Source organism: Eulemur rufifrons, chromosome 21 (assembly GCF_041146395.1).
Source record: "Eulemur rufifrons isolate Redbay chromosome 21, OSU_ERuf_1, whole genome shotgun sequence".
NCBI lineage: Eukaryota > Metazoa > Chordata > Mammalia > Primates > Lemuridae > Eulemur > Eulemur rufifrons.
The window spans coordinates 736760-764710 of NC_091003.1; the positions used below are offsets into that span (position 1 = coordinate 736760).

The 27951-nt window shown below is 64.4% G+C and overlaps 4 protein-coding genes across 9 annotated transcripts in view; 2 read left to right on the top strand and 2 right to left on the bottom strand.

Moving 5' to 3' along the window:
- GALNT9 (polypeptide N-acetylgalactosaminyltransferase 9) overlaps window positions 1-3317 on the top strand; it is a 53667-nt gene extending 50350 nt beyond the window's left edge. Inside the window, exons 8-11 of the mRNA XM_069497334.1 lie at window positions 770-907; window positions 1228-1323; window positions 1731-1898; window positions 3171-3317. Of these exons, the coding sequence (XP_069353435.1) occupies window positions 770-907; window positions 1228-1323; window positions 1731-1898; window positions 3171-3317 (549 nt within the window). The remainder of the gene's footprint in view (window positions 1-769; window positions 908-1227; window positions 1324-1730; window positions 1899-3170) is intronic.
- A 7047-nt stretch (window positions 3318-10364) lies between these two features.
- NOC4L (nucleolar complex associated 4 homolog) lies at window positions 10365-16642 on the bottom strand. Of its 6 annotated transcripts, none has more exons than XM_069496736.1 (15): window positions 16506-16642; window positions 16216-16336; window positions 15533-15639; window positions 13646-13753; window positions 13223-13315; window positions 13038-13143; window positions 12916-12950; window positions 12361-12411; window positions 12121-12232; window positions 11788-11848; window positions 11542-11652; window positions 11240-11400; window positions 11041-11123; window positions 10593-10706; window positions 10365-10514 (listed from the first exon to the last, which is right to left on the bottom strand). In XM_069496736.1, the coding sequence occupies exons 1-15, from the start codon at window positions 16620-16622 to the stop codon at window positions 10398-10400; spliced, it is 1497 nt and encodes a 498-aa protein (XP_069352837.1). In that variant the 5' UTR covers window positions 16623-16642; the 3' UTR covers window positions 10365-10397. The 6 variants fall into 6 exon arrangements, with proteins under 6 accessions (XP_069352837.1, XP_069352833.1, XP_069352838.1 ...); XM_069496732.1 differs by having other exon boundaries at window positions 13044-13143; window positions 13223-13372; XM_069496737.1 differs by having other exon boundaries at window positions 12121-12172; window positions 13223-13372.
- Window positions 16643-16777: 135 nt separating this feature from the next.
- On the top strand, window positions 16778-26404 carry DDX51 (DEAD-box helicase 51). Its single transcript, XM_069497494.1, has 14 exons — window positions 16778-17266; window positions 22409-22559; window positions 22800-22945; window positions 23026-23097; window positions 23255-23361; window positions 23617-23725; window positions 23818-23963; window positions 24201-24387; window positions 24461-24576; window positions 24647-24763; window positions 24979-25080; window positions 25201-25264; window positions 25354-25488; window positions 25668-26404. Exons 1-14 carry the CDS (start codon window positions 16778-16780, stop codon window positions 25692-25694), a joined length of 1968 nt encoding a protein of 655 aa, XP_069353595.1. The 3' UTR covers window positions 25695-26404.
- A 52-nt stretch (window positions 26405-26456) lies between these two features.
- The window catches only part of LOC138401861 (E1A-binding protein p400-like), a 70534-nt gene continuing 69039 nt past the window's right edge, over window positions 26457-27951 (bottom strand). The window contains exon 51 of the mRNA XM_069497493.1: window positions 26457-27046. Within this exon, the coding sequence (XP_069353594.1) occupies window positions 26819-27046 (228 nt within the window). The 3' untranslated portion in view covers window positions 26457-26818. The remainder of the gene's footprint in view (window positions 27047-27951) is intronic.

Here is a 27951-nt window from a genome sequence, read left to right on the forward strand (position 1 = left end):
TTTCCTGAGGCTGGAGCTGCCACGGTTACGGGCCAGCGAGGGCCCCGCCCGGTCCTGGCCTCACGGCACCGTCACACCACGGCCACCTGGGTGTCCGCCCCACTCAAGCCGTGGGCAGGTGCCTGTCCGCGAGGCCCCACCCGGCCCCACACACCCCTCCGCCGAGCCCCAGCTCCCTGCTCTCCCGGGGCACAGCCCTGTCCTCGTGAGGCCCCCGGGCAGGTGCCGAAGTCCACAGCACTGGTTCTCAGAGTGGGGGCTCCGGGCTGACACCACCACTGTCACCGTCACCCAGGAGAGGGTGGGAACGCAGATTCTAGGCCCCGCCCAGCTCCTGCTGCGTCAGGACCTTGGGGTGGGCCCGGCCACCTGTGCCCTCCCTTGGCCTCCGGGCTCACCAGCATGCGAGAACCACCGTCCACATCTGTCACCCTTAGGTGGTGTCTGGGACCAGCGTCCTCCAGCTGGACTCGGGCCTTCAGGGCTCCAGCCTTGGGCGTGGCTGGCCTCAGTCTCCAGCCCTGCAGAGGTCAAGCAGATACCGCGTGGCCCCAGGCCAGGAGGACAGGGACACTCCTAGGTTCCAGGGCCCCGCAGTCGCCTGTCAGGGACCTCCTGAAGTGCTGGGCGGGGATGAGGGCAGCACCCCAAATCCCTGGGGGTGCGGCCGTCCTGGGCAGGGGCGGAGGGAGGGCACTCGGAGCCACTCGTGGGGCAGAGACCGGAGTCCGGGGTGTGTGATGCTCACCTGCCTGCCCCGGCCCCGCAGAACCCGGGCGTGGACTTCGGGGACGTGTCTGAGAGGCTGGCTCTGCGCCAGAGGCTGAAGTGTCGCAGCTTCAAGTGGTACCTGGAGAACGTGTACCCGGAGATGAGGGTCTACAACGACACCCTCACCTACGGAGAGGTACCGGCCCCGCCATGGGCCCCGCCCACGCCAGGTGGGCTTTCCGCCCCCCGCCGACTCCCCGCTCCCTCACCTGTGCGCAGGTGTAGCTCTCGGACACCTGGACACCAGGGCGCAGGCACATTCGCAGGTGCCGGGGCACACGCCAGTGTGTGAGCATGCACAATACACGCAAGTAGACGCAGAGACGTGTGTGCGTAGACACACCCGCACGTTCACAGAGCTGGGCCGTGTGCAGGGCGCAGACAGCTCCCCGGGGCCTTGCCTCGGCCGAGGGACCCTTTGTGACCCCGGGGTTCTCCTGTCACCTTGGGCTGCAGGTGAGAAACAGCAAAGCCAGCGGCTACTGCCTGGACCAGGGAGCGGAGGACGACGACCAAGCCATCCTGTACCCCTGCCACGGGATGTCCTCCCAGGTGAGAGCGGCAGCTGCGGGACTGACGTCCTGATGCCACCGTGGCCCAGCTCGGGGCTGGGAGTGGCTTGGGACCTCCCTGCCCCCCAGGGCAGCATAACGGGAGCCCCCACAGCTCCACCTTGCAGACGCTGAGTGGTGACCGGACTGGCGTCCCGGGCCCGGGCGGGGTCCCCTCCTCCATTCAGGGCCGCCAAGCGCAGCCCCCAGGCCTGGCCCTGCCTGGCCACCCTCTCCTGCCCCCCACGGCGTCCCCAGGGCGGGAGGCGCCAGCGCAGCCACTCGAGGCCCTGTGTGCCGCCGCGTGGCCTGTCTGTGGCCCTCGGCGCTCGCCAGGGGCGGCGGGGAGACCCGGGCAGGAGGGCCGGCCTGGACGCCGCCCTCACGGCTCTCTTGCCCCGTCCCCAGCTGGTGCGGTACAGCGCCCACGGCCTCCTGCAGCTGGGGCCCCTGGGCTCCACGGCCTTCCTGCCCGACTCCAAGTGTCTGGTGGATGACGGCAGGGGCCGCACGCCCACCCTGAAGAAGTGCGAGGACGTGGCCCGGCCCACGCAGCGGCTGTGGGACTTCACCCAGGTCAGCGGGCGGCCGAGACCCCCAGGCAGCTCCACCTGGGCTGGCCTGACAGCTGGGAGTCAGGCGGGGTGGGGGGGTCCAGGGCAGAGGGCAGGGCCCTGGGTCAGCGGCTCCTCCACGAGTCCCCGTGCTCCGCTCAGAGAGGGTAGGTGACTGGCCCAGGGTCACACAGCTAAAGAGGGGCGGAGCCTGTCATCCTGGTCACCCTGCGGCTGCCTCTTCCAGCCTCCACTGCCCCTGACTCCAGCCCCTTCCTCCTCAGCCTTCCAGGCTCCCGGACCCCAGGGGAGAGGGAGGAGGACTAAGATGGTGGGTGGGATACACCTTTGACCTCGGCTGCCGGGGAAGTGGGAAGCCGGGAGACCCTCGGAGCTTGGCTGAAATCGGCCCTGACTGCCCAGCCCCCCACACCCCGCTCAGCCCCCCAGAGCCCCACCTGACCCTCATCCGCCTGGGCTGCGCCTCTGGGCTTCCCGCCCCTCAGTCCCAGCGCCCTCGGCGGGAGCAGCGGTTCCTCCTCGGAGGAACAGGTTGGGGCGTCAGGGTGTGGACAGCCTTTGGGGACACAGAGCCCGACCCCTACAGCTCTGGACTCGCAGCGGGATGGGTTTTCCGGAAACCTCCTGCCCGTGGGACCCCTCTACGCAAGGCCCCTTGGTGGTCTGCTGCCCAGTGAACGATCAAGTCCCACCCTGACCAGGCCCCACCAGCCCCCGACCCGGGGCCTCTTCCAGGAGCTGACCCCGCCCCCCCAGCCCCTCCTTCCCTCCTGGGGCCCCGCACAGGCCTGGACCGTCACCCGCTGTGGGCAGGGCAGTGGGGCCCTCGGCAATGGGGTTCGGGGCTTCCGGGTACCGGAGAGGCCGCGGGGAGGACCTGCCGCCACTGTCTGCCAGGACCGTGGGGGCCGGACGTGCCCGAGTGGCCGGGCTGGGCAGGGCCAGAGCGAGAACCTGCCGATCTGCCTCCTGGGGACACCAGGCCAGGGCCAGGGGGCTGCAGAGGTGACGAGGGACCTGAGGGAGGTACCTTGGGGGAAAAGGCCTGTCTGGGCGGCTGGAGTTTGTCTTCCTGGCGCCTATTTGGACCCCAGCGGGCAGGGCAGGCTGGAGGGGTGGACACAGGACAGAGATGGGACTGGGAGGACAACAGGGGCCCTGGATGGACCCTGAGCCTTCGGGGCTGGGGCCTGGCATCACCCTCACTTTCGGGGATGCCTCTGCAGGAAGGGACCCCGGGCTCCCAAGCTGACTCAGTTTCCCTCACCCACAGAGCGGCCCCATCGTGAGCCGGGACACGGGCCGCTGCCTGGAGGTGGAGATGTCCAAGGACGCCAACTTCGGGCTGCGGCTGGTGGTGCAGAGGTGCTCGGGGCAGAAGTGGATGATCAGAAACTGGATCAAGCCCGGGCGGCACTGACGGCCCCGGCCCGGCCCCCGTCAGGCCGACCCTCGCGGACTGAGGGGGCCGGGCCGGCACCCGCTGGCTCCTCCGCCCGGACCCCCGAGAGCCCTGAGCCACGCCCTGCGCATCTCGAGGTCTGCGGCCCGGCTCGCGCCACCCCCCCGGACAGGCGGCTCTGCCGAGGGGGCGTCTGAGGACAGCGGGCGCCGACTCCGAAACACGTGCCTTGTCTATGGTACCTCCTGTCCAGGCTCCCGGGCGGCCACGTCTTCTGCATGTGCTACAGCCCCTGCATACACCCGCGGGGCCACCCCGCCCGCGCCAGGCCCAGCGCCGGCGTCTCCCGCCAGCCGAGCTCCCGTCCTCCCACAGAGCCGCCGCCTCCCCGGGGCCCGGCCGCCGCTCAGCCTCTGGTCGTGAGCCAAGTCGGACGTCCAGGCGCAGCCCGGGGGCTGCTGAGGGGCTGCGGAGACCTCCACAGCCTCGGCGTCCCAAAGACAAAGCCCACGCGTGTTAGGAGACTTACCGCATCAACAGACGCCAAATAAAGAGCAGATTCGACGGCAGAGACGCTGTGTCTGTCCGCCCGGGCGCGGCGCCAGCAGATGTGGGGCTGGGCCCTGTCCTGCTGTCCGGCCCAAGGGTCCAGGCGCCTTTCCTCTGTTGCTCCGCCATCCTCCGCGGCAGGAGTCAGCGAACCACGACCCCGGCCCCCTCCTGTTTCTATAAATAAAGTTTTATCGGCACACGGCCACGCCCACTGGCTCGTGCTTTGTCCGTGGCTGCTGCTTTGGGGCCGTGGGCAGAGCCCAGAGGTGCCGTGTGGCGCCCAGAGCTGCAGGCGTTTACCTCTGGCCTTTCAGGAAGTCGTGCGCCGACAGCCTCCCCGGGATGTGTCCCGGCTCCCGTGGTCTGGAGGGTGGCCTCGCCGTGTCCCGGCCACCAGGCTGGGGGGCAGCGGCCACGGTGCTGTCCACATCGCTGGGTCAGAACTTGGCGTCACGCAGCTGGGCTGCAAAGGAGGCTGGGAACCGTGGCCTTTCACTGGGCAGCTGTACGTCAGCTGAAATCCAGGGTTTCCACATGAAAAGGAAGGAGAGTAGAAGGGATATTGGCCAAAGTTGGCCCCCTGTGCGGGACACGGCCATCCTCGCTCTGTTCTCAGCCCCCGACACTGAAGGCCACTGGCCACGCGCCGCAGGCCCCCCTGCGCGTCCCGAGAGGCTGCAGTGCTGGCCCTGGTGGCGGGGTGTCCTGACTCAGCGGGGGTGGGGAGGCGCTGGCCTCGGCCCCCAGGCTGAGACCTGCCAGACCCCACGTCTGGGCCAGTGGCTGTTGTGGGTCCAACACGGGTCACGGGAGCGCGGCCGACAGGAGCCGCTTCCTGTCCTTTGCGCCTGCGAGGGCAGCGCCCAGCGGTCGGGCACCAGCCGCTCAGTCCTGCCTCCTGCCCGAAGCTGGGCGGCTTCTGCTGTTGCCACGGCACGGGACCCCGGAGCCGGCTCGGCTCCCCGGGCAGAAGAGGCGCCAAGCTCCCCAAAACCAAACCAACCAGCCCTTTCCTCGCCAGGCGGGCGGCCGACCCTCCCTGCCAGTGCACTGGGGCAGGGGCTCTGGGCCCCGGGGGGCGTCCAAGTGCCCCATCCTCAGGGAGTGACCTGGAGAGCAAACCGCAGGACGTCCTGCCAACGGGTCGGCCAGCAGGGCCTGCGGACCTCACCTGACCCCCCCACCCCTGTCTCGGCCAACAGCCACAGCCACAGGCCTCCCCCCAGCCGGGAGAGGACATGTCATTTCCTAGTGGTGCCCGGGCTCCCGGGTCCTGGACAGAAGCTTTCCCGGGATCGGCGAGACCAGCTGTCGCGCTCTCCAGGCCGGCAGAACCCAAACTCCCAGGTGCCGAGTCGCAGCACAGGCCCCGCGTGCCTGGGAGGGAGGACAGTGGCTGCATCGCCATGGCGGGGGATGGGTGGGCGCCCACCGCAAGCCCCTCTCCCCACCTCCTCCCCATGGGGCTCCCCGTCCCCGTCCTCGCTGCTACAGGGAGTCTGAAGGGTCCCAGTGTCCCCCTTCTCAGCAGAGAATTTGACCAGCCCCAAACCCAGTCTCAAAAAAGCCCTTTCTAGTCCAGGACGTGGCAAGTTTAGCAGGATGATGGAAGCTAAACGCGGCCGTGAGCGAGCCCCCAAGTCGGTCTCGGCTGCGGACCAGCCCCGTGGGTGCGCGAGCGTCGGAGGCTGCCGGGTGAAGCTGGGATTGGTGGAATCCGTCAGCGTGTGACATGCGCTGCCCGGAGTTTAAAACAGAAAATGTCCCAGGCTCAAACCTACAAAACGCGCCCGTGTCATGATTCGTCAGGCAAACCGACGGTCAGGCCAGAGTCGCTGGTCTGCAGCCCACACGGGAGCTCACAGAAAACCTGACACCTAGAAAATTACTTCTCAAAACCGGATCTGCCTCCCGTCCTCTGGGGGCGGTGGTGGGCTCCCCGGCTCGGAAAGCACCCGGGCCCCTCTGCCTCACCGCCTGCCGCCGCCCGCCCCGCCCAGCGCGAGGACTCGGGGGTGGGAGGAGTTCCCTGGCGGGCTGTTCGGAGGCGGCCGGTCTGTGGCGGGGCCGGGCGCAGGTGCCGTCACACGCTGGGGACCTGAAGCTCTTTGTCCTCGACAGCCGACAGGTAACAAAACCTGGCGTCCTAAGCTGTGCTCAGGGAGCCGTCTTGGTTTTCCAGTTACTTCCGTCCGTCTTCACCTCCACGTAAGTGGGTTCACACCTCTCGAGACCTGACCCTGTTCCAGAAAAATTGCCTGAGAAGCCCAGGGGGTGATTTGGCCCCAAGAGTTCCCCAAACACCCGAGAATGGAGAGAGAGAGTGACACCCCGCTGCTGTTGCAGCTCACAGCCGCCCGGCAGCGCTGCTGAAACTGTCCCGTACGTCCTGTGGTCAGCGCTGGGCTGTGGCCGGCAGGGTGGCACAGCTGGCTGGTCTCGACGAGTTTCCGCCACTCAGAGGAAGGGTCCCCAAAGCTAAGAGGAGTTCAGAGCGCCCGGCTGCATCTCGCACGTGTCTGGGCCACAGGCGGCCCCTCGGGGCTCGGCTGGGCCACCCTGGCGTGCACTGGGTGTCAGAGGAGCAGGAGGTAGCTCTGTCCCAGCTCGGGGACCTGAGGACGCAGAGGACAGCATGACCAAGGCTGCGTCCTGCAGGCAGGGCCCCCCGAGCCCCCGGCCCAGGGAGCCCCTCGTGCCCCAGGAAAGCTGCACCTTCACGCACCAGGGTCCCGGGGTGGGGGGGTGGCTCAGAGGCTCAGCAGCTGAGCTGCTTCCAGACGCAGTTAATTACGCTGAGGATCTTGGTAAGTCACACAGTTAACTGCTTGGGACAAAGAGATGGAAGCCTTGTTTGTTATTTCTTCTTGCTCTTTTAGGCGCCCAATAGTCATTTTAAAATTAAATTAGACGGCTTGTCTGTGCTGACACAAATCGACACAGGCAACGTTTCTGAGCGGTGGTGGGAAGGCCCACGGCCCTGCGTGATTCCAGCACGGTCGGCCCGGCCACCTCGAGGGGCTCAGAAGACGCATTTCATGACGGGGTTCGTGTCTCCCCCCAGCAGGCACAGTTCCCTGAGATCACGTCGTTCCCCTTCTAACCGCCCAATGTGGCTTCACGGGTGCCCGGCAGATGGTCCTGTCCAAGGTCACCCTGCCAGCAGCCTCGGGCGAGGTTCCCACCCAGGTCGGGGCTCAGCCTGTCCGTGCAGGGCCGCTAAGACGTATCTTGATCAATTTTGGACTCGTGGTTCCCTGTTGAAAATGGGCGTCGGTTGGGGAAGACGGGGACCCCCGGCCGAAGGTGACGTTTTCCTGGAAGCAGCCCCCACGCAAAGACACGAGAGGCACAAACTCGCGTCTGCTCAAGGCCAGCGTGTTCTCTGCGGGCTGGTCCGTGCTCTGCCCCCAGACTGGCCTCCCAGCTGTGGGAGATTAAAAGCTCCCGGGGAGAGAAGCTAATTTCAGCAGGAACTCGTGAGAAGGGCCGCGGGGGGTGAGCGCCTGCCCTGAGAACAGCTGCTCCGGCTGCTGGGAGGCTCCCGGCCCCTCCGCGGCCCCCAGGTCCCGCTGCTGCAGGTGGGCAGTTCCGGAGCCCGGGGGTGTCTGCGTCTGCTCGGGGGTCAGGAGCTTCCTGTGGCTCCGCCGCGGGGGCAGCAGACGCAGAACCAACCTACCGTCCTGGGCTGCCCCAACCCTTGCACCGGCGTCGCTGCGGCTGGGCTGTGAGGGTTTGGTCTGCAGGACGGGCGCGGCGAGGAGCCTGCAGCAGGAGCAGGAGGCAGAAACCAGCCCTGACTGCACTGTGGTAGGAGCCTGGCCTGGGACGTGGGGACAGCGGCCTGGGACACGGGGACGGTGGCCTGTGCCTGTGACCAGACGCCTCACGCTGTCTGTGCACCTAGGGCCCCAAGGGACAGGGGAGACAGGCTTGTCCAAGCCACTCCTTGGAGTGAACGTCCTCGGTTTCCCCGACTCTACACCCTGCCTGTTGCGCGCCTCCCCTTGTGCTGGAAGCCACTTCTCGCCACCAGGCGGTGTCCCTTCTCCTGGCCCAGCCTCCCCAGGGCTCCCAGGCCTGGGCCCCAAGGCCTCCCCTCTGGTCCGTGTGCCTCGACACCCCAAGTTGTTGTGCTTTGTGGCTGGAGATCCCAGCTGACAGAGCTGTTCACCCCCTGGTGTGGCTGCAATGGTGGAAACTCACCAGCCTCCAGGCTGGACGGCCACAACCGGGGTGTGGCAGGGCTGGTTTGGAGACGGCCACCTTCTCGCTGTGTCCTCGCATGGCCGCGGGAGGCGGGAGGCGGGAGGCGGGAGGTGGGAGGCGGTGCGTGTGTTTGCAGCCCAAGCCCTAGCGGGGCAGCCGTGGCGAGGAGAGGCCCTTCCTCCTGTCCCCCTGCGGACATCCCTGGGGCTCTCAGACCCCTCCCGCCTGCGGCAGGTGCCAGGTGAGGAGGAGGAAGCCCGGCCGGGGCTGAGGGACCTGCCCTGCCAGCCACTCCCAGAACCCCCTGCTCCAGGGTTCCAGGCAGTGTGAACCCTCCTGGCCAGCTCGGGGTCTCCAGCCGACGGTGCTTCCAGCCTCCCACCTGCGCCCTGGCCCCAGGCCCTTCCTGAGCATCCTGTGATCGGATCTCCTGTCACTGCCCAGAAAAGTAACCGCAGTAGCTTCGGGAAATGCCCCTCCTTACGGTAAGAGCCCGTTCTGTGTCCACCTGAGCAGCACGACATCCCCAATCCCGGTCAGGAGAAGCTGTCACAAGCCAGTCACCTCCACCCGGACGCCACTGGCCTCAGCTGCCCGGGCCCCGCCCTGGGCTGAGGGGTCTCCAGGGGCTGCAGCATCGGGCGGAGCGAGGGCCCGTAGATCTGTGCCACGCAAGACTCCCGTGCACAGCACAGGATGCTGAATTCAGACGGTCAAGGTCACCTGTGTACCGGCAACCTCATGCTAATACTTCCATGATTCATAAACTTATTTTTTATTGGCATCTCTTAGGAAAGTCCGATCCCCGGCCCCGGCCAGCACTGCACCCTGGAGTCCCCGGTCTGAGGCACAGGCGAGGCTGCAGCGGCCTCTGGTGGCCGCGTGCGCGCAGACTCTGGCCCTCCTGGCCTGGCCCTGCCCCTCGGGCTCCCGGGGCCTCAGGGCTCCCAGAGCCGCTCGGGTGTGGCAGGCAGCTGAGCACACAGCACGAGCCCCGTGCCTGCCCGCAGGTAGCCCCAGTGCTCGCGGGGCAGGCTGGCACAGTATGACAAGCGCTACGAAGATGAACCACAGGTATGTGCATATGCACGGCTGTGAACAGGGTGCGCAGAGGCCTCCTGAGGCCACATTCAAACTGGGGCCGTAATGATGGGGCCACGCAGGGAAGAGCTCGAGGCAGCGGGTGTGGCGGTGCAAAGGCCCTGGGGCAGGTGCAAGCACAGCACAGTCTGGAAGGGAAGAGGAAGCACCCAGCTGGGCAACAGGGTTGGCTGAGGGCCCCACACCACAAGGGGCAGGGGCTCCTCTGTCCCCACCACCACTTGCTCCTGGAAGCCCCCGCAGGGCACATGTGGGTCCTAGAGCCAACAGGGCAGCTCCCTTGAGGCCAAAGCAGCTGCCGCGTGTGTGTGTGTGTGTGTGTGTGTGTGCGTGCACTGAGCCCAGCATGGCTGGGGGCAGAGACGCGGGCGGGAGGGCAGGGGCAGGGGCAGCAGTGTCCTGCCGTCCAGAGGTCACAGTCCACAGGTCCTGCTGCTGTCTGACTTTTTCCTCGTTGAACAAGTAGATTTTTAAAAGGAAACTCGGGGTCCCCACCGCAGATGGAAACGCAGGCTCACCTGGCATGAACGGGGTCCCACAAAATAAACACACTAGAAACAGAACAAGGTTGTTAACTCCCAGCTGCCTGGAGCCCATGGTGGCTCCTCACTGGGACCCGGTGGGCAGACACTTGTCCCTGGGCCTCTGCTCAAGGCCACCCAGTCCCTGGGGCCTCAGTGGCCTCAGCAAGGCGCTGCCAGGGAGGGCCGCTGGCGCTTGCACACCCCACACTCAGCCACACACTCATACAGACTAAGCGCACAGCACAGCCCACACTCAGCCACACACACACACACCGCACAGACCACACACTCATACAGACTAAGCGCACAGCACAGCCCACACTCGGCCACACACACACACACACCACACACTCACAGCACACACCCGCCCTCCCTGTGGCTCCTGCCGTGACTGACCAGGGCAGGGTCCCCTCGGGTCACCCAGGTCTGACGGCAGCCGAGGGCTCTGGCCAAGGGAGGATGCTGGGCTGTCGGGCCCCGGGGTACAGGGGGGCTGGCCCAGGGACCTGTGACCCCGTCTGCCTGGAGTCCCTAGCCGAGGCCCCATTTCCGGTCCCCCAACTGCAGAGAAGGCAGAGGACCCTGCACGGCACCGTCCGCCAGGCCTGGTCTGAGGCGGCTGTGAGGGAGCCACCCCAGGCCAGCACCACCCGGAGTCACTGTCCTACAAAACCATTTTATTCGGGACAGGACGGGATGGGGCAAGGCGGGGTCAGCTGAGCGTGAAGTGCTGGGCGCAGAGGTCGTCCCGCCGGCCCAGCAGGCCCTGTGCCGGGATGAACTCCAGAGGCACCGGCCTGGGCCCCTTCTTCAGGTCCTGCTCGAAGAGCTGCAGGGACGGAGTGCGACTGTCGGGCTGCGCTCGGCGGCCCCCGGCGCCCAGACCCTCGGGCCCAGCACCCCTCACCTCGTACGCGGTGAGCTCCAGGAGTGGCGCGATGCTGACCTCGGGGACAGACAACACCTGGTTGATGACGCTGGCGGCTTTGGACACCTCAGGGTGGTAGTGACGCTGGAGGGCCTGGGAGGGGCACGAGGGAGCCATCGCTGGGGCACTGAGCCACTGTGGCCCCACCGAGTCCCCCACAGCGCGGCCTCCCTGTCTGGGGCCTCTGAGCTGCCAACCACAGATGGGGCCGCAGGGCTGAGCGCCGCCAACCGTCCACGCAGCCGCGTCAGGGACAGAAGCAGGTCCAGGCAGGTAAGGGCTCCCCCGCTGACCAGGGCAGCACGGGCCCGAGGCCACACAGGGACGTGGGCAGTCGGGGGTTCTGGGAGGGGCCGAAAGGCGGCTGGCTGGGCGGGTGGGCGAACGGGTGGGCCGAGGGCGAGGTCGGGTGGGGGGGCGGCCTCACCTGCAGCTCCCACAGGCAGCTCTCCAGGGCCCGGCTCTTGGCGGGGTCTTCCTCCGCGGGGTCGTAGGGGTCGGCATCCAGCTCTAGGAATGAGATGTGGACCCTCACCTGCCGCCTGCCACTCCGGGGCCACGGGAACCGGGAAGGGCCTGCACCCGGCGCCCCCGCCCCGACCCAGGGCCCGCCCTCCCCTGCTCACCGGGGCCCTGCGGGCGGTGCACGAGGACCCGGCAGGCGGGGTGTCTGCGCAGCAGGTTGCAGATGAAGGGCAGGACCATGAGCAGGGCCTCGGGGGGCGCCGTCAGGGCCAGGCGGGCCAGGCGCTTGGCGAAGGCAGCCACCAGGTAGGCGGGGAGATGGCTGGGCAGAGCAGCGGGGCGTGAGACGCAGAGCGCGGACTGCCAAGCCCCAGGCCCCCAGCAGGTGTTCCTGCACCCAGCTCTGGGCAGCCCGGGAACCCCGCTGCGCTGAGCCCGGGCTGGGGTGCTCCCCAGCACTCACGAGGACGACAGGAAGAGGTCGGCCAGGTGGAAGAACCGGGCGCGATACTTGACGTGGAAGACGGACGGGTCCAGGAGGCCATAAAGCTTCCGGTAGAAGTCGGGGTATTCCCTGGGGGGAGGGCGGCGGTGACGGCATGCCAGGACAGAGCAGGGTCCCCCAAAACCCTGACCCGCTCGGGAAAGGGACCCAGCCTGGGGCAGGGCTGGGCGTGTCGGGGAGACCCGCACCCTCGGGGTCACTCACAGGTTGTGCTTGTGGATCAGGACGAACAGGCCGTTCAGGGCCAGGAGACTGATGGCGCCCCCTGCAAGGACACACGCGTGTGGAGCAGCCTCCCCGCGCCCACCCGGGCCCCGAGCCCCGAGCAGGTGTCCACAGGTGTCACCACCCGCCCCCTCCCCGGCCTCCCCCAGCCCACCCGGGCCCCCGAGCACGAGTCCACAGGTGTCACCACCCGCCCCCTGTCCTCCCCCCCGCCCACACCGCCCCAGCCACCGCGAGAGGGAGCCGAGCCCCTGGCGCGCAGGTGCCGTGGACGAAGCGCTGGGCACACCCCACGCGGCGCCTGGCGCTCACCGAGGTCGTAGGCGCTGCTGAGGAAGTCTATCAGGAGGGTGGGCTGCGCCAGGTGCGGCAGGATGGCGTCGTGCACGATCACCAGCACCTTCTTGTAGAGGCTCAGGGGCAGCTGCGGGGCCGCAGCAGGTCAGGGTGCAGCCCCCCAGGAAGACCAGGACGCCCCTGCCCACGAAGACCAGGGCATGTCCCCCAACCCCAGGGAGACCAGGACAGCCCCCCACCCCCGAGGTCCCCTACCTTATGCTTGAGGAAGCTGAGCCACATGGCCTGGAAAGCCTTCCTGTGCTCCTGCAACGGGGCCAGGCTGCACTGCCGCCCTCCCGCCCGACCCAGAACCCCCCGCCCTGACGACCAGCACAGGCCACACCACTCCTGCCGTGGCCGACCCCATGCTGCCCTCTCCCCGTCCCTGCTGCTCGAGCCCTTGGGACCCGAGAACCCCGGGCTGGGCCCTGAAGCTCTGGGTCTCACAAACGCTAGGAGAGAACCCCTCGCGAGATGAGAGGAGGTGAACGTTCCTCGCGGGTACAGAGGGCAGAGCACACACCACGTCTAACACCGTCCACAGAAACCACGCGTGGCCTCTGACCACATCTCCTTTCAGCGCTTGCCCGTGAGTGGCCCTGGTGGCACCTCCCTCCTGGGAGCTTTCTTTGGCAAAGCAGGGGTGGTGGCTGGGCCTCTAACGGTCCCACATGCGTGGACATACATGCACCACATACGCGGGCCATGCCCACCTAGGGGGGAGAGGCCGTGGCCTGGGAGCCTGCCCACCCCTCCAGAGCGACTCACCCTCAGATGAGTGACTTTCCACTTGTCCGACGGCCCTGCGAGGACACAAGGGGCCAGGGGTCACCCGACACGAGGAGGGAGGCTGCTGGCCCGGCCCTGCTCTCGGCCCCTCCTGCCGGGACACTCACGCGAGCGCGGCGCGTAGAAGTTGGAGAGATTGCGCTCCTGGCGGGGCAGGCTCACGGCGGACAGCAGCGTGAAGGCGTTGTTCCAGAAGGTGAGAGACACCTGCCGGGAGCCTGGCCTGAGCATCTGGCCGCCACCCCCACCCCCACCTGCAGAAGGAAGACGGGACCTGGACGCTCACCTCAGGGTGCCGGTCGGCGACCCGGGCCAAGGCGCCCGCAGCTGCCTGCATCGTGTGGTAGCGGATGTCGTCGTATTCCAGATACTCCCGGAACTGGGAGAGCAGCAGGCTGTGGTCCTCCTCGGGCGAAAGCAGGCCTCCCAGCACCACCTGGGGGCAGAGACCGGGTGGCACCTCTCCCCGGGCCCAGGCGCAGCCCAGCAGCGTCCAGGCAGGCTCTGTCGCCCGCCAAGCCGCGCTCGAGACCGACCGCCACAGCCAGGCTGCTCCCCACGACCAACGGATCAGCACGGAGACGCCTGAGACCCCTACGGGAGGGGCGGGCAGAAGTGTCCCCCCAGCACCCACCTGCTCAGCCAGCCCACGCCAGGCCCATCCCTGGCTCCGCCCCATGAGGTTGACAGTCACCACCAAGGCCCTCACCTTGAAGAGCTTGCGGGGGAACAGGTAGTTGCCTTCCCACTTGGGCTTCTCCAAGGGGTGGGTTCCTTCCAGCTGCACGAACTTCATGAGCGTGCTGAGGGCCTGCTCCTGGGAAGCGAGGGAGGGCGGCCGTGATGCACCCCCGCTCCCCAGACGGTTCCCAGAGCTCACCCCGGCCAGGGAGCCCCTCTCAGCCAGGGCTGGGCCAGGAGGCACGGAGAGGAAGGGGACCCTGCCTTCTCCTGCTCCGGCCGCTCTCTGGGCCTCCACGTCCCACTGCTGAGACAGGCGAGACGATAACGAGATCTCAGGTTAATGCGGTGAGGACCGGGAGCACGTATAGGCCAGACCCGTGTCACGGGGCCGCCTGTGTCCAGGCAGGCTGCTGTCGCCCCGCCAAGCCCCACACCAGAGGCCGACTGTCACAGCCAGACTGCTCCTCGCAGCTAGTGGACCACGGAGATCCATCTGTGTCACAAGAATGTCGCTCTGAACCTCGGTGACAGTTGTGAAAACACAAGCATGAGAAACCAACAGGGCTCAGCAGCTCTGGTCCCACGGTGACAAATGGGTGACACCATGAAGTGAAACAGCAGCCCCAGCCGGGGAGGCCTGTCCACTCCCAGCGAGCCCACCCTGGGCTCTGGCCAACAAGGCCCTTGGGAGTCAGCTGTGGGCTCTGGTCGCCAACTTCTTTAATGGCTCTATTGGGACACAATTCATGTGTTATGTAATTTACCCTGTAAAGCATACGAACTGGCATCTTCTCGCTATGTTTGTGGAGTTGTGCAAGTGCCTAAAAGGGATCCCGAACTCCCCTTGAGTCAGTTACTGCCACGAACAAACGCTGACCCGATCTCAACAGACCTGCTGATTTTCCGTGACAAGCTGGAAACAGGTATTTACACGTGACGTCACCCCAGCTTTTAAAAGTCGGGGACTCAGGTTCAGTCAGGGATGGACGTGCTGGCGAGGACGCAGGGCCCGTGGAACCCTGGCACGCTGCCCACAGGAGTGTGAAATGGAGCCTCTGCTGCGGAAAACAGCCTCAAACCTCCAACTAGTCTTGCAAACGTCAAACACAGATTGCCCCGTGACCCTGCAATTCCACTCGTAGGATATATCCAAGCAAGTAAAAACAGCGACACAAAAACATGCATGCAAACGTCCATAGCTACGCTGTTCGCAACAGCCAAGAGGTGGCAACGGCCCACATGTCCCACAACGTGTGAAAGGATCAGCAGGACGCCGCAGTGGCACATCCAGGAGCAGCACAGCCACCGAGACAGAAGGTAAATTAGCGGCTGCCCAGGGCTGGGGGTGGGCGTGTGGGCTCGAGGCGTGGCTGCGAATAGGTACAGGATTTCTCCCTGGGGTGAGGAGGACGCCCTGGAGCTAAGTAGCGGTGAGTGTTGCACGACCCTGTGAGTGTGGTGTAAAAGACACTAACTCGCACGCTTTAAGTGGCAAACTGTGTGTCACGGGAGTTACACCATAGCAAAGCTGTGACAGAGCTGGGGACCCGTTCCTGGGGCTGCAGACTGCAGCGTGGGCTGAAGCAAACACGCCTGCCGGCTGGACTGGCACAAGGCTGGGGGTGTGGGCTCCAGTGAGTGGCACTGGCTCTGGCCATCCCTCCACCAGGGACAGTACAGGACCGGAGAGCCACATTCCTGGACGGCCAGCAGGCCACCACACGATGCGCCTATGAGTCGGGACAGAGCGAGGCTGCCCACCAGGAAACTGGCCAGGAAGCATCCTTACCCAGGCGAGAATGCAAAGAGGTATCCGCCCCCGCGGCCCTGGGCCTCTGCTGCCTGGACAGCCTGGGGGGTGGGGGGCACAGGGGATGGACAAGATGAGGCCGGCTCCGAGACCTCCACTCACCTTGACCTGAAAGGAGGGGTGGGCCAGGAGCTCCCCCAGGCGGTTGCAGCAGCTGTGGTAGCGATGTCTCATCCACACCTGGTACTTGCGCATGGCTCCCCGGGACCCTGCAAACAAAGCCAAGGTGGTCATCAGCCCACACTGATGCCCACACATGCCAGGCTCAGCCCAGCCCAAGGTCCTGACTGCAGCCCCCGTTACCCTCTACTTAGTCTCTACAGCTGGAGACAGGTCACCACGGCCCCCAGGCAGGTGTTGGGACCAGCAGATTCCCCGGGCCCTGCACACAGAACAGCTCCTGCCCCAGGACAGCCTCCCGGCCAAGCTTCTCGGGTTAGGACCCCCTCTCCTCTCTTTACTCCAGGATCTGGAAGTCTCAAAGGTTGGGACACAAAGCCCCGATTTTCAGTGATACTTAGTATCAGCACCAAGCAACGCCAACGTACGTCCGTGGTACAGAACATGCAGGAAAAAGTCAGACTTCGTTCAGCGTCCACTTAAGTCTGGATCCAAGGTACGTGTCTCACCTCTTCCCCAAGGGAACCACCCACATCTCACAGCATGCCCGGAGACGGTTCTGGGGTGCTCATCCCATGGTGACAAAGCCTCCCTCAGACCCGCCGTGCGATCAGAGAGCCCGGGCCCAGGGAGCAGCCGCGGGCCCCTCTAGGCAGGGCGCTCACCTGCCATGACCATCTCCTCAGAGGGCAACTGGCCCACAAACAGCTCTCCGCGCTCCAGCAAGGCCCCAAAAAGACGGCTGCACGTGCGCACTGCTTCCTGGATCTCCTCCTGGTCCTCAGACTGCGAGAAGGGGCCAGGGCCAGGGCGCCCCGCCGGGAGCTGTCACCCCCGCCCCTGCCCCCTGCCCCACCGCATCCTGCGACCCCGCGCGACCTCACACGCCTGCGCCCCGACCCTCCGGCCCCGTCTCCCAACCTCCCCGGGACCCGGCCGCGCCCCGCGCCGGCACCTGCAGCACGGCCAGGATGTCGAACACGGCGTTGGCCTGGCCGCGGCTCGCCAGCACCGCCTCCAGCCAGCGGCCCAGCGCCCGGCGCGCGCCCTCGGGCCCCGGCTCCCGCTCCATGCCGCCGCCACACCGGGACACAGCCGGCGCGCCGCCCGTGACGTCACCGAAGAGCGCCGCTGCCGCCATCTCCGCGCGCGCAGCCCATGACGTCACTGCCGCGCGCCGCCGACGTCATCCCAGCACGCGAGGCGGAGCGGCGTGCGCGGCTGGCCATGGCGCTGTTCCACGTCGCGCGGTACTCGGGCCCCGAGGCGGCGGCAGCGGCGGGGGAGACCGCGGCGGGCGACCGGGCCCGCGCGCTGCTCGAGCGGCTGCAGAGCCGGGCCCGCGAGCGGCAGCAGCAGGAGCCCGCGCCTTCCGAGGCGGACGCGCCCTCCGAGGCGTCGGGCAGGCGGCGGCGGCGGCCCCGGAGGCGGCGGCGCGGGAGCCCGGAGGCGCCGGGGAGCCCAGAGGCGCCGCGGGGGAAGCGGCAGAGGACGGATAGCGAGCACGCGGACGCGGGTGGGCCGGGGCGGACGCGGGTGGGCCGGGCTCCCCTCCGGAGCGCCGGCGCCTGGGGGCTGACAGCTCGACCCGGCCCGTGTTTGCGCGCAGGGAGCAGCGAGGAGGCGGCCCCGGACGGACGGCCCGCGGAGGAGGTGGCCGAGCCCGCGGCCCCCGCCCTCGTGTTGGGGGGCTTCGGAAGGAGGAAGACGTCGAAGGTGAGCTGCTCGCGTGGCGGCGGGCGTGGGGGGCTCGGGCGGGGAGGAGAGCGTGGGTCGAGCGAGCGTCTGTCTTCCCAGGCCCCGGCTGGCTGATTCCAGTTAGGTCCGGAGCAGAGAGAGAGAGATACACACGAAGCCTCATGTGTAGCAAAATACTGTTTATTTGGGGCATCTGGGTGCAGACGGGTGGAGGCGAAAAAGCGTCCAGGAAAGAAAAGGGGAGAGCCTTGGGTTTTTCCAGGGGAGTGAGTGGACCAGAACAGGTGCTTGTAATAAATTGTTTTGCGAATAACCAACTCCTGAGCCCCCGCCCCAGTCACGTCTATCCTTCAGCTCTGGCGTCGTCCTTATCAGGAGACCCAGGGAGGGATGGTCCTCGTCTCTATCAGGCAGGGAGGGGGAAGGAACTCTGGCTGCAGCCGTCTGGTCTGCAAAGTCTGGTCTGCAGAGTCCGGGGACTCCCCAGCCTCCTGCGGCTATTGTTTTACAAGTAAGGTTTGCATTCACCACATTTTGTCCTATACATGCTTTTCAAGTTCCCACCTGGAATAAACCTAACATTTCACTTTTTTTGTTGTATACATGTAAGAAAAGGATGGGTAAAGTGTGGGAAAAGGGTAAAAATTAGAGGGAAGTGGACATTGTTGTCTTTCTGACTGCTTTTGTTTTTTCTGCTCCTGGAGATTTGGTCATCTTTGAAGCGCAGTCAGGCCCACTGCAGGGGATGTGATCTTTGTCCCTGAGATTTGGTTTTGGGCAGGAAACAAAGGCCTGGAGTTTAATCCCCTGCAGTCTGTGTGGTAGCTTTTCAGGAACACCTGGCGGCTGTAACACAAATCTTAAAAGCCGTGAGCTGGGGAAATGTAAAGAGAAAGATTTATGTTTCCATCTTGGGCTGTTTTAGGTGTTTGTGAAAACAGAGTCCCAGCGGCTCCCCTGCTAGTTTGGGGGGAGAGACAGCACAGAGTAGGGGGACTCAGAATTGATTTTTAGCTGTCATGAGAAAATTGGGAGATTTAAGGCTGTTCTAACATTCACCCTTTTTGTTGTTAAAATTAAATTTTTATGTAAAATGAACTCAGAAGTTGGGGAAATGGACGGAGATCTTTCTTCTGTAGCTTTTTTGAGCTGAGGAGGGGTGTAGAGATCTTTCTGTGGAGTTCATTTGTTAAAAGGGAGGGGGTTGAAAACGGATGGTCCTGAAGTTAGACTAGAGACAGGATGGGGTTTACCGGAGAGAAATAGGCCCTGAATTTTACTAGATGGTGGAGAACGTAGGGTTTGAAAATGAGCTTTGAAAGTAGAGCCACTAGGGGCGTCAGTTAAGAGTTTAAGATCACGCATGGTGAGAAGAGCTCATAGTTTGAGAAGATGGAGAGGTTTCTTGGACTATGGGCAGATAGATTGTCACAGAGCGTCCATAGTGGGGCAGTGGAAAGCAAGGCTATTATTGGGGTGTCCAGTGTGGGCAAGGGACTGCCAGGCCTGGAGTGTAAGCTGGGCTGTGCGGCATTCAGACTGACACGAGAACCATAAAGAGGAGGCAAAGCAGGATGAGAAGTCGTGTGTACCCCAGCATGTTATCGGAGCCTGGGATCCGTGATGGGCTGGACTTTCAGGGCACTTGCCAGGGGTGGAAGCAGGTTCTGGAAGGTCTGTAACTTTGAGTCCTGAGAGATGACTCTCGGACGGGATTTCCAGAAGCTTAGCTGTAGTGGTAGAAGCAGCGAGAGCATTATTTAAAAGGTTGAAGGAGGCCCGATTTGTTCTGGGAAATCCTTGAGTAAAATTTACTCTTTAGGCTGTAAGTGTGGTCCCTTTAAGAAGCTGTCCGGTGAGTTTATTGCTGACAGGTAGGTGCCAGGTGGGGGTGGTGGAGGAAGACAAGGGAACCAAATTGAACTTACTCATTTTTATCTCCCGAAATAAGTTTTTACAATTCTATAAACATTTAAACTTTAATAACAATTTTAAAACTCATTTATCAAAGGTTACGAAGGTCATCAGAAATAAAAGGCATTTGAGTTCTTTCAATGTTCTTAATAAAATTTGATGTAAGCGCTTGCTTTTCTTTAAGCTAATTAATCAGAGCTGTTTTACGTGTTTTCGTAGTGAAACATTGTATACACATGACACACAGACGTGTAAACGTACAGACATAGAAGTAGACAATTTTAGGTGAAACAAGGCAGGAAGTTCTATGGTTTGAAAGCTCAGAGCACACCAAGGAAAAGTTGCGCGTAAAGTTGCAGTTAAGTTTTTCCCTAAGTCCGAGGGAGGAAGCCATAAGCTCTTTCCCAGTGGGGTACCCGGGAGTACAAAAGGGCTGGCGAATACTGTATCTCCCAGTGGACGACAAGCTGTGGAATGCACAGGGGTTTGTATTTTACCTTTTACTCCGACGATGGGGACAGAGGGAAACAGGCCTGAGAATTCAAGAAGAGCAGGGGGCGTGGCTCCGGTGTTCTCACCTGTGCCAGATGGTCACCTGAGGCCCGGCCATCCCGGTGTGTCCAAGTTCAGTCTGTGCCGAAGCCTGACGTGCCCGTCGGACCGAAGCAGTTTCAGAGGGTCCGTGGGTAGGAGGGTGTCCGTCCATGAGGGGCAGCCAGTTCCGGAATGCAGGGGTGATCTCCCCATTTTAGGAAGAGGGCACCCGCTTCTCCAGTGCGCTTTTGTCAGAAGGGACACGGTCCTGGCGGAGCCCGTAACCTGGGACATTTTACTCTAGGATCCAGGGTCGAAGTGGAGTCTCAGTTCGCGTAGAAGGCTGTGGCCTTGTCTGCGTGCCTGGGGCCGTTTTGAGAGACTCTCTGGAGAAACTCTTGCAGGGCAGCCAGGATTTGAAAAGCTTTTTTCTGTTTCGGGGGCTGTGGTCGGTCCCACTCTCTTTCCTTCACCTCTCCCCATCTTGGTTATTAAAGACCTTGAAGGCCAGGATTCGGAGATCTTTTTGTGGGGGTTGAGGCCTTTGTCTAATTTTTTAGAGCTTGCACCTGCTGTCAGACTCGGACTGGGCGATGAAATACACATTGAGGAGTAAAGTTCCAGTTCCCACTTGCCAGGTCAGATGACAGGACTGAGTGAAATAAAAGGGGACAGGTACCCGCATGACGTCTTCCACCCCAGCCCCGGGACTTGAGCAGAATGAGAGCGAGCAATAGGGGGGCTGGGACGCGGGCCGGGAGCAGGCTGAGGGTGAGGCCGAGGGAGTCCTGGTTGGAGAGACCTGCGCGGGGAGGGCGGAGATCGCAGGGGTCCGGATCTGAGGCTTCAAGGTGGTCCAGGGGTGGGGGGCGCCTGGAGTGTCGCAGGAAGGTTTGAGCCGGGTACAGCTCGTGCGGAGAGAGTGGAGGGTGAAAAAGGCTTGGACGAGGGGGATCTCGGACCATTTGCTATTGCAGTGGCAGAAATTGTAGTGAGACCTAGTGTTTTGAGAGGAGGAGTCGACTGAAACTTTCCCACGTTCCTGGAAAGAGTAGGGGTCACACGAGGCCGATTCTAAATTCTGGGTGTCCCTAGAACAAGGGACTGGCAGGGGAGTGAGTGAGCACGAGTAGCGAGTCGGAACAGGTGTTCCTGCGTCCAGTGAGGGGCCCAGGGGCCCAGAGTCCTGTGGCTCCTGGCAGGACTTGTGAGTCGAGAAACTGGAGCGAGAGGTCGGGGACAAGAACCAGCTTGTGAGCTCCCACTCACCAGGAGCAGGATATCTCGGGGTGTAGATTCCGGGGGTCAGCAAGGAAGATCCGAGCCCCGGTCCAGTGTCTCAGCTTGGTTCAGGAGGGCCCAGGTGGACAGTTACCTTCCCTCAGCCGAGCTAGAGCGCTCTGCCTACACCCAGGACCAGAGACGAGTCAGGGAGGGTACAACCTTACCCATGACCCGGGGACCCAGAGGACCAGCTGGGAGTTAGCCCAGGGTGAGCTGCCGCTGCCTACTGCGTCCCGAGTGCCAGGCCTTGCCTGCCAGGGACCCGGGGTGCGGCCACCCGGTGTGCCCTCTTGGGTTTCAGCACCAAATGTTGGGTCCGGAGCTGAGAGAGAAACACACGAAGCCTCACGTGTAGCAAATGCTGTTTATTTTGGGCATCTGGGTGCAGATGGGTGGAGGTGAAAGAGTGTCCAGGAGAGAAAAGGGGAGAGCCTTGGGTTTTTCGTGGGGAGCAAGTAAGTGGGCCAGAGCAGCTGCTTGTCATAAGTTTTTTTTTTTTTTTGCAAATAACCAACTCCTGAGCCCCTGCCCCAGTCACGTCCACCTTCTGCTCTGGCGTCGTCTGTGTCAGGAGGGCTGGAGGGGAGGGGTGAACTTGGTCTCCGTCAGGGAGGGAAGGAATAGCGGCCACAGCTGCCCATCAGATCCACAAAGTCGGGGACTCCCCAGCCGCCTGCGGCTGCTGTTTTACAAGGCCGAGTTTTGTGTTAGCCACGTTGTGTCCTGTTCACAGTTTGCGGGTTCCCACCTGGAACAAGCCTGACAATTTCTGGCTCCTGTACGGATGCTGCGTTTCCGTGTCCAGCTGTCAAACTCGCTCTGTCCCGTCCTCTTCTCTCACCAGCACTGGCTGCTTGTGTGCGTTCGAGGAGCGCCTGCTGTGTGCTCCGATCTCTCGGGCAAACAGGAGATGGCACCAGCCACTTTCGCTGGGGTGTGTTTGTTTGGGTAGAGACCTGGGGAGGGCGGCTCCTGTGAGGAGGCTTTGCAGCTGCCCTGGGATGGGGCGTGTGGACGTTTTCTCTGAGCCAGGATGCAAAGGAAGGAGCCCCGGGTTTACCGCCTGGGGGGTTGTGCGCTGGGTGGGGCCGAGCCGGGCACGGTCCCCGAGGCGGGCATGAGCTCGGTGCGTCAGGACAGGCAGGTGTGGCTGGGAAGGTGAGTGCTGGATCACAGAGGGCCTCAGGTGCGGTGAGGTGTTGGCACCACTGCAGGTGCCCTGGGAGGCCACCACGTGGCTTTGCCCAGCGAGTGGCACCTGCTGTGTGTCTTTCGGCCGAGTGGATGGTGGGTTGTGGGGGTTGAGGAGGAGCTGGAGACTCGTCAGGAGGCTTCGTGGCTTCAGCTCGGGTTTGGCTTCCGTGCGCTCTGCTCCCCCGCCCGGAGGGCCTGGCGCATCCACCTGGTCTCTCTCTCTCCATCGTACAGGTGCAGCCCTTTCTGCCGGCGTGGCTGGCTGAACCGAGCCGTGTCAGGAAGGACATCACTGAAGGCCTCGTTCCCATCGAGGACATCCCCGAGGTCCACCCTGACCTGCAGAAGCAGCTGCGGGCACAGGGCATCTCCTCCTATTTCCCAGGTGCCCCAGCCCAGGCAGGTGGCAGGGGTGGGGGGGGGGAGGGCACCTCCTAGAGCAGCCTCGGGCAGGGCTGGGAATGCCACAGTTCGGGAGCCCCCGCTATGTCCGGCGTCCTTGGGCCCTGGTGCCGTGCTTGAGGGAGGGGTCCCCAGGCCTGCAGCCACCCAGCCGCAGGTCACAGCCAGGAAAGTCGCCGATGCTGGCACTAGCGGGACTTGTCTCTGGCCCTTCCTCGTCCAGTCCAGGCCGCCGTGATTCCTGCCCTCCTGGAGAGCGCAGCCGGCGGGTTTCTGGTGGGCAGAGGTGGCTACCGGCCCAGCGACCTCTGTGTTTCTGCCCCAACGGGCAGCGGGAAGACGCTGGCCTTCGTCATCCCTGTGGTACAGGTGCGTGTCAGGGTCCCCACTCCCGCAGCAGGGCTGGCGGGCGGGGAGCCGCGTTGCTGACGCAGGCAGCCTCCCTGCAGGCCCTGCTGCGGCGAGTGGTGTGCCACATCCGCGCCCTGGTCGTGCTGCCCACCAAGGAGCTGGCCCAGCAGGTAGGTGAAGCCCACGCTGGAGGTCAGCACCGTGGCCTCGGCTGCCACGCTGGGCGCGCGTGTGCTGGGCCCCCGGTGACCTAGACTAGGCTGGAGTCCTCTCTGCAGGGAGGGGACAACAGATGTCCCCAGGCCAGCGACAGACTCCTTTCTCTAGGTGAGCAAAGTGTTCAACATCTACACAGACGCCACACCTCTGCGAGTTGCCCTGGTTACGGGACAGAAGACGCTGGCCAAGGAGCAGGAGAGCCTCGTCCAGAAGACGTAGGTTCCGCTGGGCAGTGGCTCTCGGGGAGGGTCTCTGCTCGAGCCCTCGGGTGCACTGCGGTTCCCGCAGCCGGAGCGGAGCAGCCACTGTGTTTTGGTGGCTGGGCTCCTGTGAGCAGCTGGCCACACTGCCGCCTGCCGGGTTCCCAGCGTTGGGGGTGGGGTTGGTGCCGGGGGAGGCGGGGCAGGTAGCGTCTCGCTGTCGGAAGGCCCCAGGGAGACCTTTTTGTTGAACCACACTGTGGTTTCTAGAGCAGACGGCTACCGCTGCCTGGCCGACATCGTGGTGGCCACCCCTGGCCGCCTGGTGGACCACATCGACCAGACCCCGGGATTCAGCCTCCAGCAGCTCCGCTTCCTGGTAGGTGCCCGTCCCGGAGCCAGGGCCGGGAGTGAAGGGCGGAGCTTGGCCGGAGCCTCCCCGCCACTCACCGCCCGGCTTCTTGCCCCCAGGTCGTGGACGAGGCTGACCGGATGATCGACAGCATGCACCAGTCCTGGCTGCCGCGGGTGGTGGCGGCCGCCTTCCAGAGCGCGGGGCCCGGGGAGCCCTGTGCCCTGTTCCAGAGGAGGCAGGTGCAGGCCGAGACGGCCGCCAGGTACCCAGCATTGAGCTCAGGAGCTGCCGCCCCTGGGCAGAGACTGCTCCTCACACCTCTCCTGTCCCGCTGCCCCGAGGAGGCGGGAGGGAGTTCCGCACGCGATGGACACCCCAGTCTGGCTGGTGCGGGTTGCTCTGTGCACCGGGCCGCCATGGGGCAGCCATGGGGCCGCCCGTCCCGGGAGCTCAGGGCTGCAGGCGGCTCCTTCCAGCGCTCCCCGCCCCTCTCTCCTAGCACCTGCTGTCCTCAGATGCCCCTGCAGAAGCTGCTTTTCTCAGCGACTCTGACCCAGAACCCCGAAAAGCTGCAGCAGCTGGGCCTCCACCGGCCCCGGCTTTTCTCCACGGGTGTGGCACACAGGGGCCCCGACGCCGCCGACGGGGACGTGGGAGGGAAGTACGCCTTCCCTGCGGGGCTCACGGTGAGTGGGGCGCGTGCGGGGCAGGGCGGCCCCCGGGCGCCTGGGCTCCTGCCAACCCCCACGTCTCCCGCAGCACCACTACGTGCCCTGCAGCCTCGGCGCCAAGCCGCTGCTCGTGCTGCACCTGGTCCTCAAGATGAGCTTCTCCAGGGTCCTCTGCTTCACCAACTCCCGGGAGAACTCGCACAGGTGAGGGCCGGGGCTCGGCTGGCTGGGTGTGGCCCCGGCGCCGCTGGGCTGTAGCCGTTTTTCTGCCCAGGCTCTTCCTGCTGGTGCAAGCGTTCGGGGGCGTGAACGTGGCCGAATTCTCCTCTCGCTGCGGGCCTGGCCAGAGGAGGACGATCCTGAAGCAGTTTGAACAGGGGAAGATCCAACTGTGAGTGCCTGGGACGGGACGGGCCTCTGAGGGGGCTCACGCCGGGCGTCCGCTGGGGCCCTCTGCAGGCCCTTCCCTCAGGACGTGGGCCTCCTGTGCCTCAGTGCCACGGAGCCTGTTCCCAGAAGGGCCCAGAGCCACCCCTGCAGGGACGGGTGCTGGCGCCGGTGGCCCTGCCCTGGCGCAGGTGGCCCACAGCGCTGTGTCCCCCACAGCCTCATCAGCACAGACGCCACTGCCCGTGGCATCGACGTGCGGGGCGTGGAGCTGGTGGTCAACTACGACGCCCCCCAGTACCTGAGGACCTACGTGCACCGGTGAGGGCCACGGGTGGGACCCTCGCACGGGGCTCTGGGTGGGGTTGGCCTGGAGAGACGCCCCCCTCGGGCCCCTGAAGGTCGGAGGGTGTGTCTGGAGCCGGCCGTGCTTGATTTCAGGGTCGGGAGAACGGCCCGAGCTGGGAACGCCGGACAGGCCTTCACGCTGCTCCTCAAGGTGCAGGTGAGGCCGAGCGCGTCTTGGCGGGGCTCCTGCTGCCTGGGTGCCCCGGGGCTGCCTGGGACCCCTTCCCACACGTGGGCTTCCCCCAGGAGCGGAGGTTCCTCCAGATGCTGACCGAAGGCGGGGTGCCCGCGCTGGAGCGGCACGAGCTCCCCAGCGAGCTGCTGCAGCCACTGGTCCCTCGCTACGAGGAGGCCTTGTCCCAGCTGGAGAGGACGGTCAAGGTGAGGCTGTGCGGCTGCGGTGGTCTGGTGACTCGAGCCTCGGGTGTGTGCAGAGGTTGTCAGGACGCACGGGGAGGAGGGAGTCAAGGGTGGGGACAGGTTCATTCTCAAGCTCTGGGGTGGGGGGGGGTGCGTGAGGCTGGTGAGGGGAAGGTGCTGAGCCCTCCGTCCTCCCCCAGGAAGAGCGGAAGCAGAAGGCGGCCTAGGCCGGGGCTTAGAGGGACCGACGTGGGACCATGGCTGCCTTCACTCTCCTTCCACGAGAACCCCAAGCAGTGGGTGTTGCACGTGAGGAAAGACGGGAATGCTTTAGGGTTTCTGAGCACACAGTGTGGACACGGCCTTCCCCAAGCTCTTCCCCACCCTGCCGGCAGCCTGGAAGTCAGCTCAGGCCGGGGGCACGTTCTGGAAGCTCGAACCTTGGGAGATGCTCGGGACCTCGGCCCAGGCCTGAGACCAACGCTGGTGAAACTGCACCCCCTGCCAGCAGGGACGGGATGGCGTCTGTCCCGATTTTGGCTGAGAGTGGGGGGTTGGCCTGGAGCTGAGCCTGCAGCGACGTGAGGAGCACAGTCACCATCCTCCCTGGGAAGGACTTTCGTGTGTCCCTCCCTGGTGCGTGGGTGGCAGCTGTGCCAGGCACAGTCCCCCTGCCAGAGCTGACACCGAGAGACGCTGGGACACCCGTTGCGGGCCTGTGTCATCAACCCAGGTAGGCGTTGCCATCGTTACGGGCGTCACAGAGCACAGGAGTCGGCTGTGGAGGCAACAACGCTTTACTCTGAGTAGCCACTACCTCAGGGTAAACCCACAACAGAAGTTTTCATCACAAATGTAAGGAAAATGTGTTAGAAGCCTTGACCACTGGGAGCAGGTGTGTTCTGAAAATTTTATAAAAAATAGGAATGAACTGTGATTCTTTCTCTGCAGTAAAATAACATGAAAACACCCATTCTTGTCACTGAGAGCCGCCTGGAGTACCTGTGCTCGTCCCCTCCCGGCCGCAGGCAGAGGAAAGGCAGGAGAACAAGTACAGGTCACGAGGGCACAAGGAGAGGGGGAGGGGAAAAGTACACAAACCAAACGAGTACAAACTCCATGGGGATAGAAACACAATATTCCCATACAAAAGGGGTTTCTGTTTTGTGCGAGCTGCACACGGCACCCCTCGACCGTGCTGGGACGTGGGGCTGAAGCAGGAGCCCAGGCTGGAGTGCTGGAGTCCCCGCGAGGCCACAGGCCTCCCTCCTGGGCGGCCAGGTCCAGCTCTGGGGCCCGCACTCCCTACCTCAGCCCGCCAGGGGCAGCCGGGCGTGCTGGGGCCTGCGCCTCACGGCGGGGCCTGCGTCTGGGCTCTGGGCTGCTGGCTCTGGGCCTCCCCAGAGGCCGGGACCGGCCCAGGGTTCGGCGCCCCCGAGGCTTGCATCTGGGCTGAGACCGTCGTCACGACCTGCTGCTGCAGTAACTTGTGCGGAGCCACGGGAGCTGCTGCGGGAAGCACTGGAACTTGCTGTTGGCCAGCCGTGGGCTGACACGTCGCTTGCGGCTGCGCCTGGACCTGCGTGTTTGAGAGGTGACAAGTAGGTGGTTAGTGCTGAAACGGGCTCCCGCGTGAGGACAGCCCTCGTGGGGCTAAAGGCCGGCGGCAGAGTGGGGACGCAGCCTGTGCGTCACTCCTGCTGCCCAGTATGTCCGTTTTCTCTGGTTTATGGAAAGCACTGCACCTGGAATGACCGAAAGTCCCTTTGTGAGACACAAACAGCCCCCACTGCCTGGGCCTCGTGTTCAGTCATGGAAAAGGCAGCTGGTTGGAACCGGCTTGCAGCGAGGGCGGCGCGAGGCTTCCCGGACTCCCCAGCGAGACAAACCCAACCGGCAAAAATCATCAGAAAATCAGCACTTCCGGTCTACGGGAATTGTCCCAAGGGCCGACAGCAACCTGCGACACACTTGTTCAGGAAAATCTAAGCGTCTGTGGTGTTTGAGCCACGCGCAGTCCCGCCCCCAGCTCAGCACCGCCCACCCCAAGATGCCCTGCCTCACTCATCAGGGACACGCCCCTTGCCCCCAGGGTGACCCAAAAGACAGATGGGGCCTCTGTGGACGACAGTTTGAGGCTCCTCACTGGGTTCAACAGCATTACCTGGGACCCGGCAGTTCCACTCCAGTTGCACACCCGAGACAAATGAACACCTGTGTCCACACAAGGTCCACGTCCCCGAGCTGAAGGACGGGTAGCAAACGTGGGGAACCCACACAACTGGACTGAGCAAGGCACGACACGGGGTACGTGGGTGACCCTTGAACCCAGCACGCTGAGTGGGAGCCAGTCCCCAGGGCCGGGGTTGGGGTGGTGACTGGCCCTGAGGATGCAGTTCCTTCTGGCGACGGGGGAAATGGTCTAACCTGGTGACGGTCGCGCCTGTGCATGTTCTACTGAAAACCACTCAACTGCACACTGCA

Coding starts and splice junctions, on each gene's coding strand:
- NOC4L (XM_069496733.1), bottom strand. CDS start 16,622: ATGGAGCGGGAGCCGGGGCCCGAGGGCGCGCGCCGGGCGCTGGGCCGC. Junction 15,640..16,215: donor TGAGGAGATGGTCATGGCAG/GTGAGCGCCCTG, acceptor CTTTGTTTGCAG/GGTCCCGGGGAGCCATGCGC. Junction 12,951..13,037: donor CGCGCCGCGCTCGCGTGAGT/GTCCCGGCAGGA, acceptor GTGTCCTCGCAG/GGCCGTCGGACAAGTGGAAA.
- DDX51 (XM_069497494.1), top strand. CDS start 16,778: ATGGCGCTGTTCCACGTCGCGCGGTACTCGGGCCCCGAGGCGGCGGCA. Junction 23,362..23,616: donor GAGAGCCTCGTCCAGAAGAC/GTAGGTTCCGCT, acceptor TGTGGTTTCTAG/AGCAGACGGCTACCGCTGCC. Junction 23,726..23,817: donor TCCAGCAGCTCCGCTTCCTG/GTAGGTGCCCGT, acceptor TCTTGCCCCCAG/GTCGTGGACGAGGCTGACCG.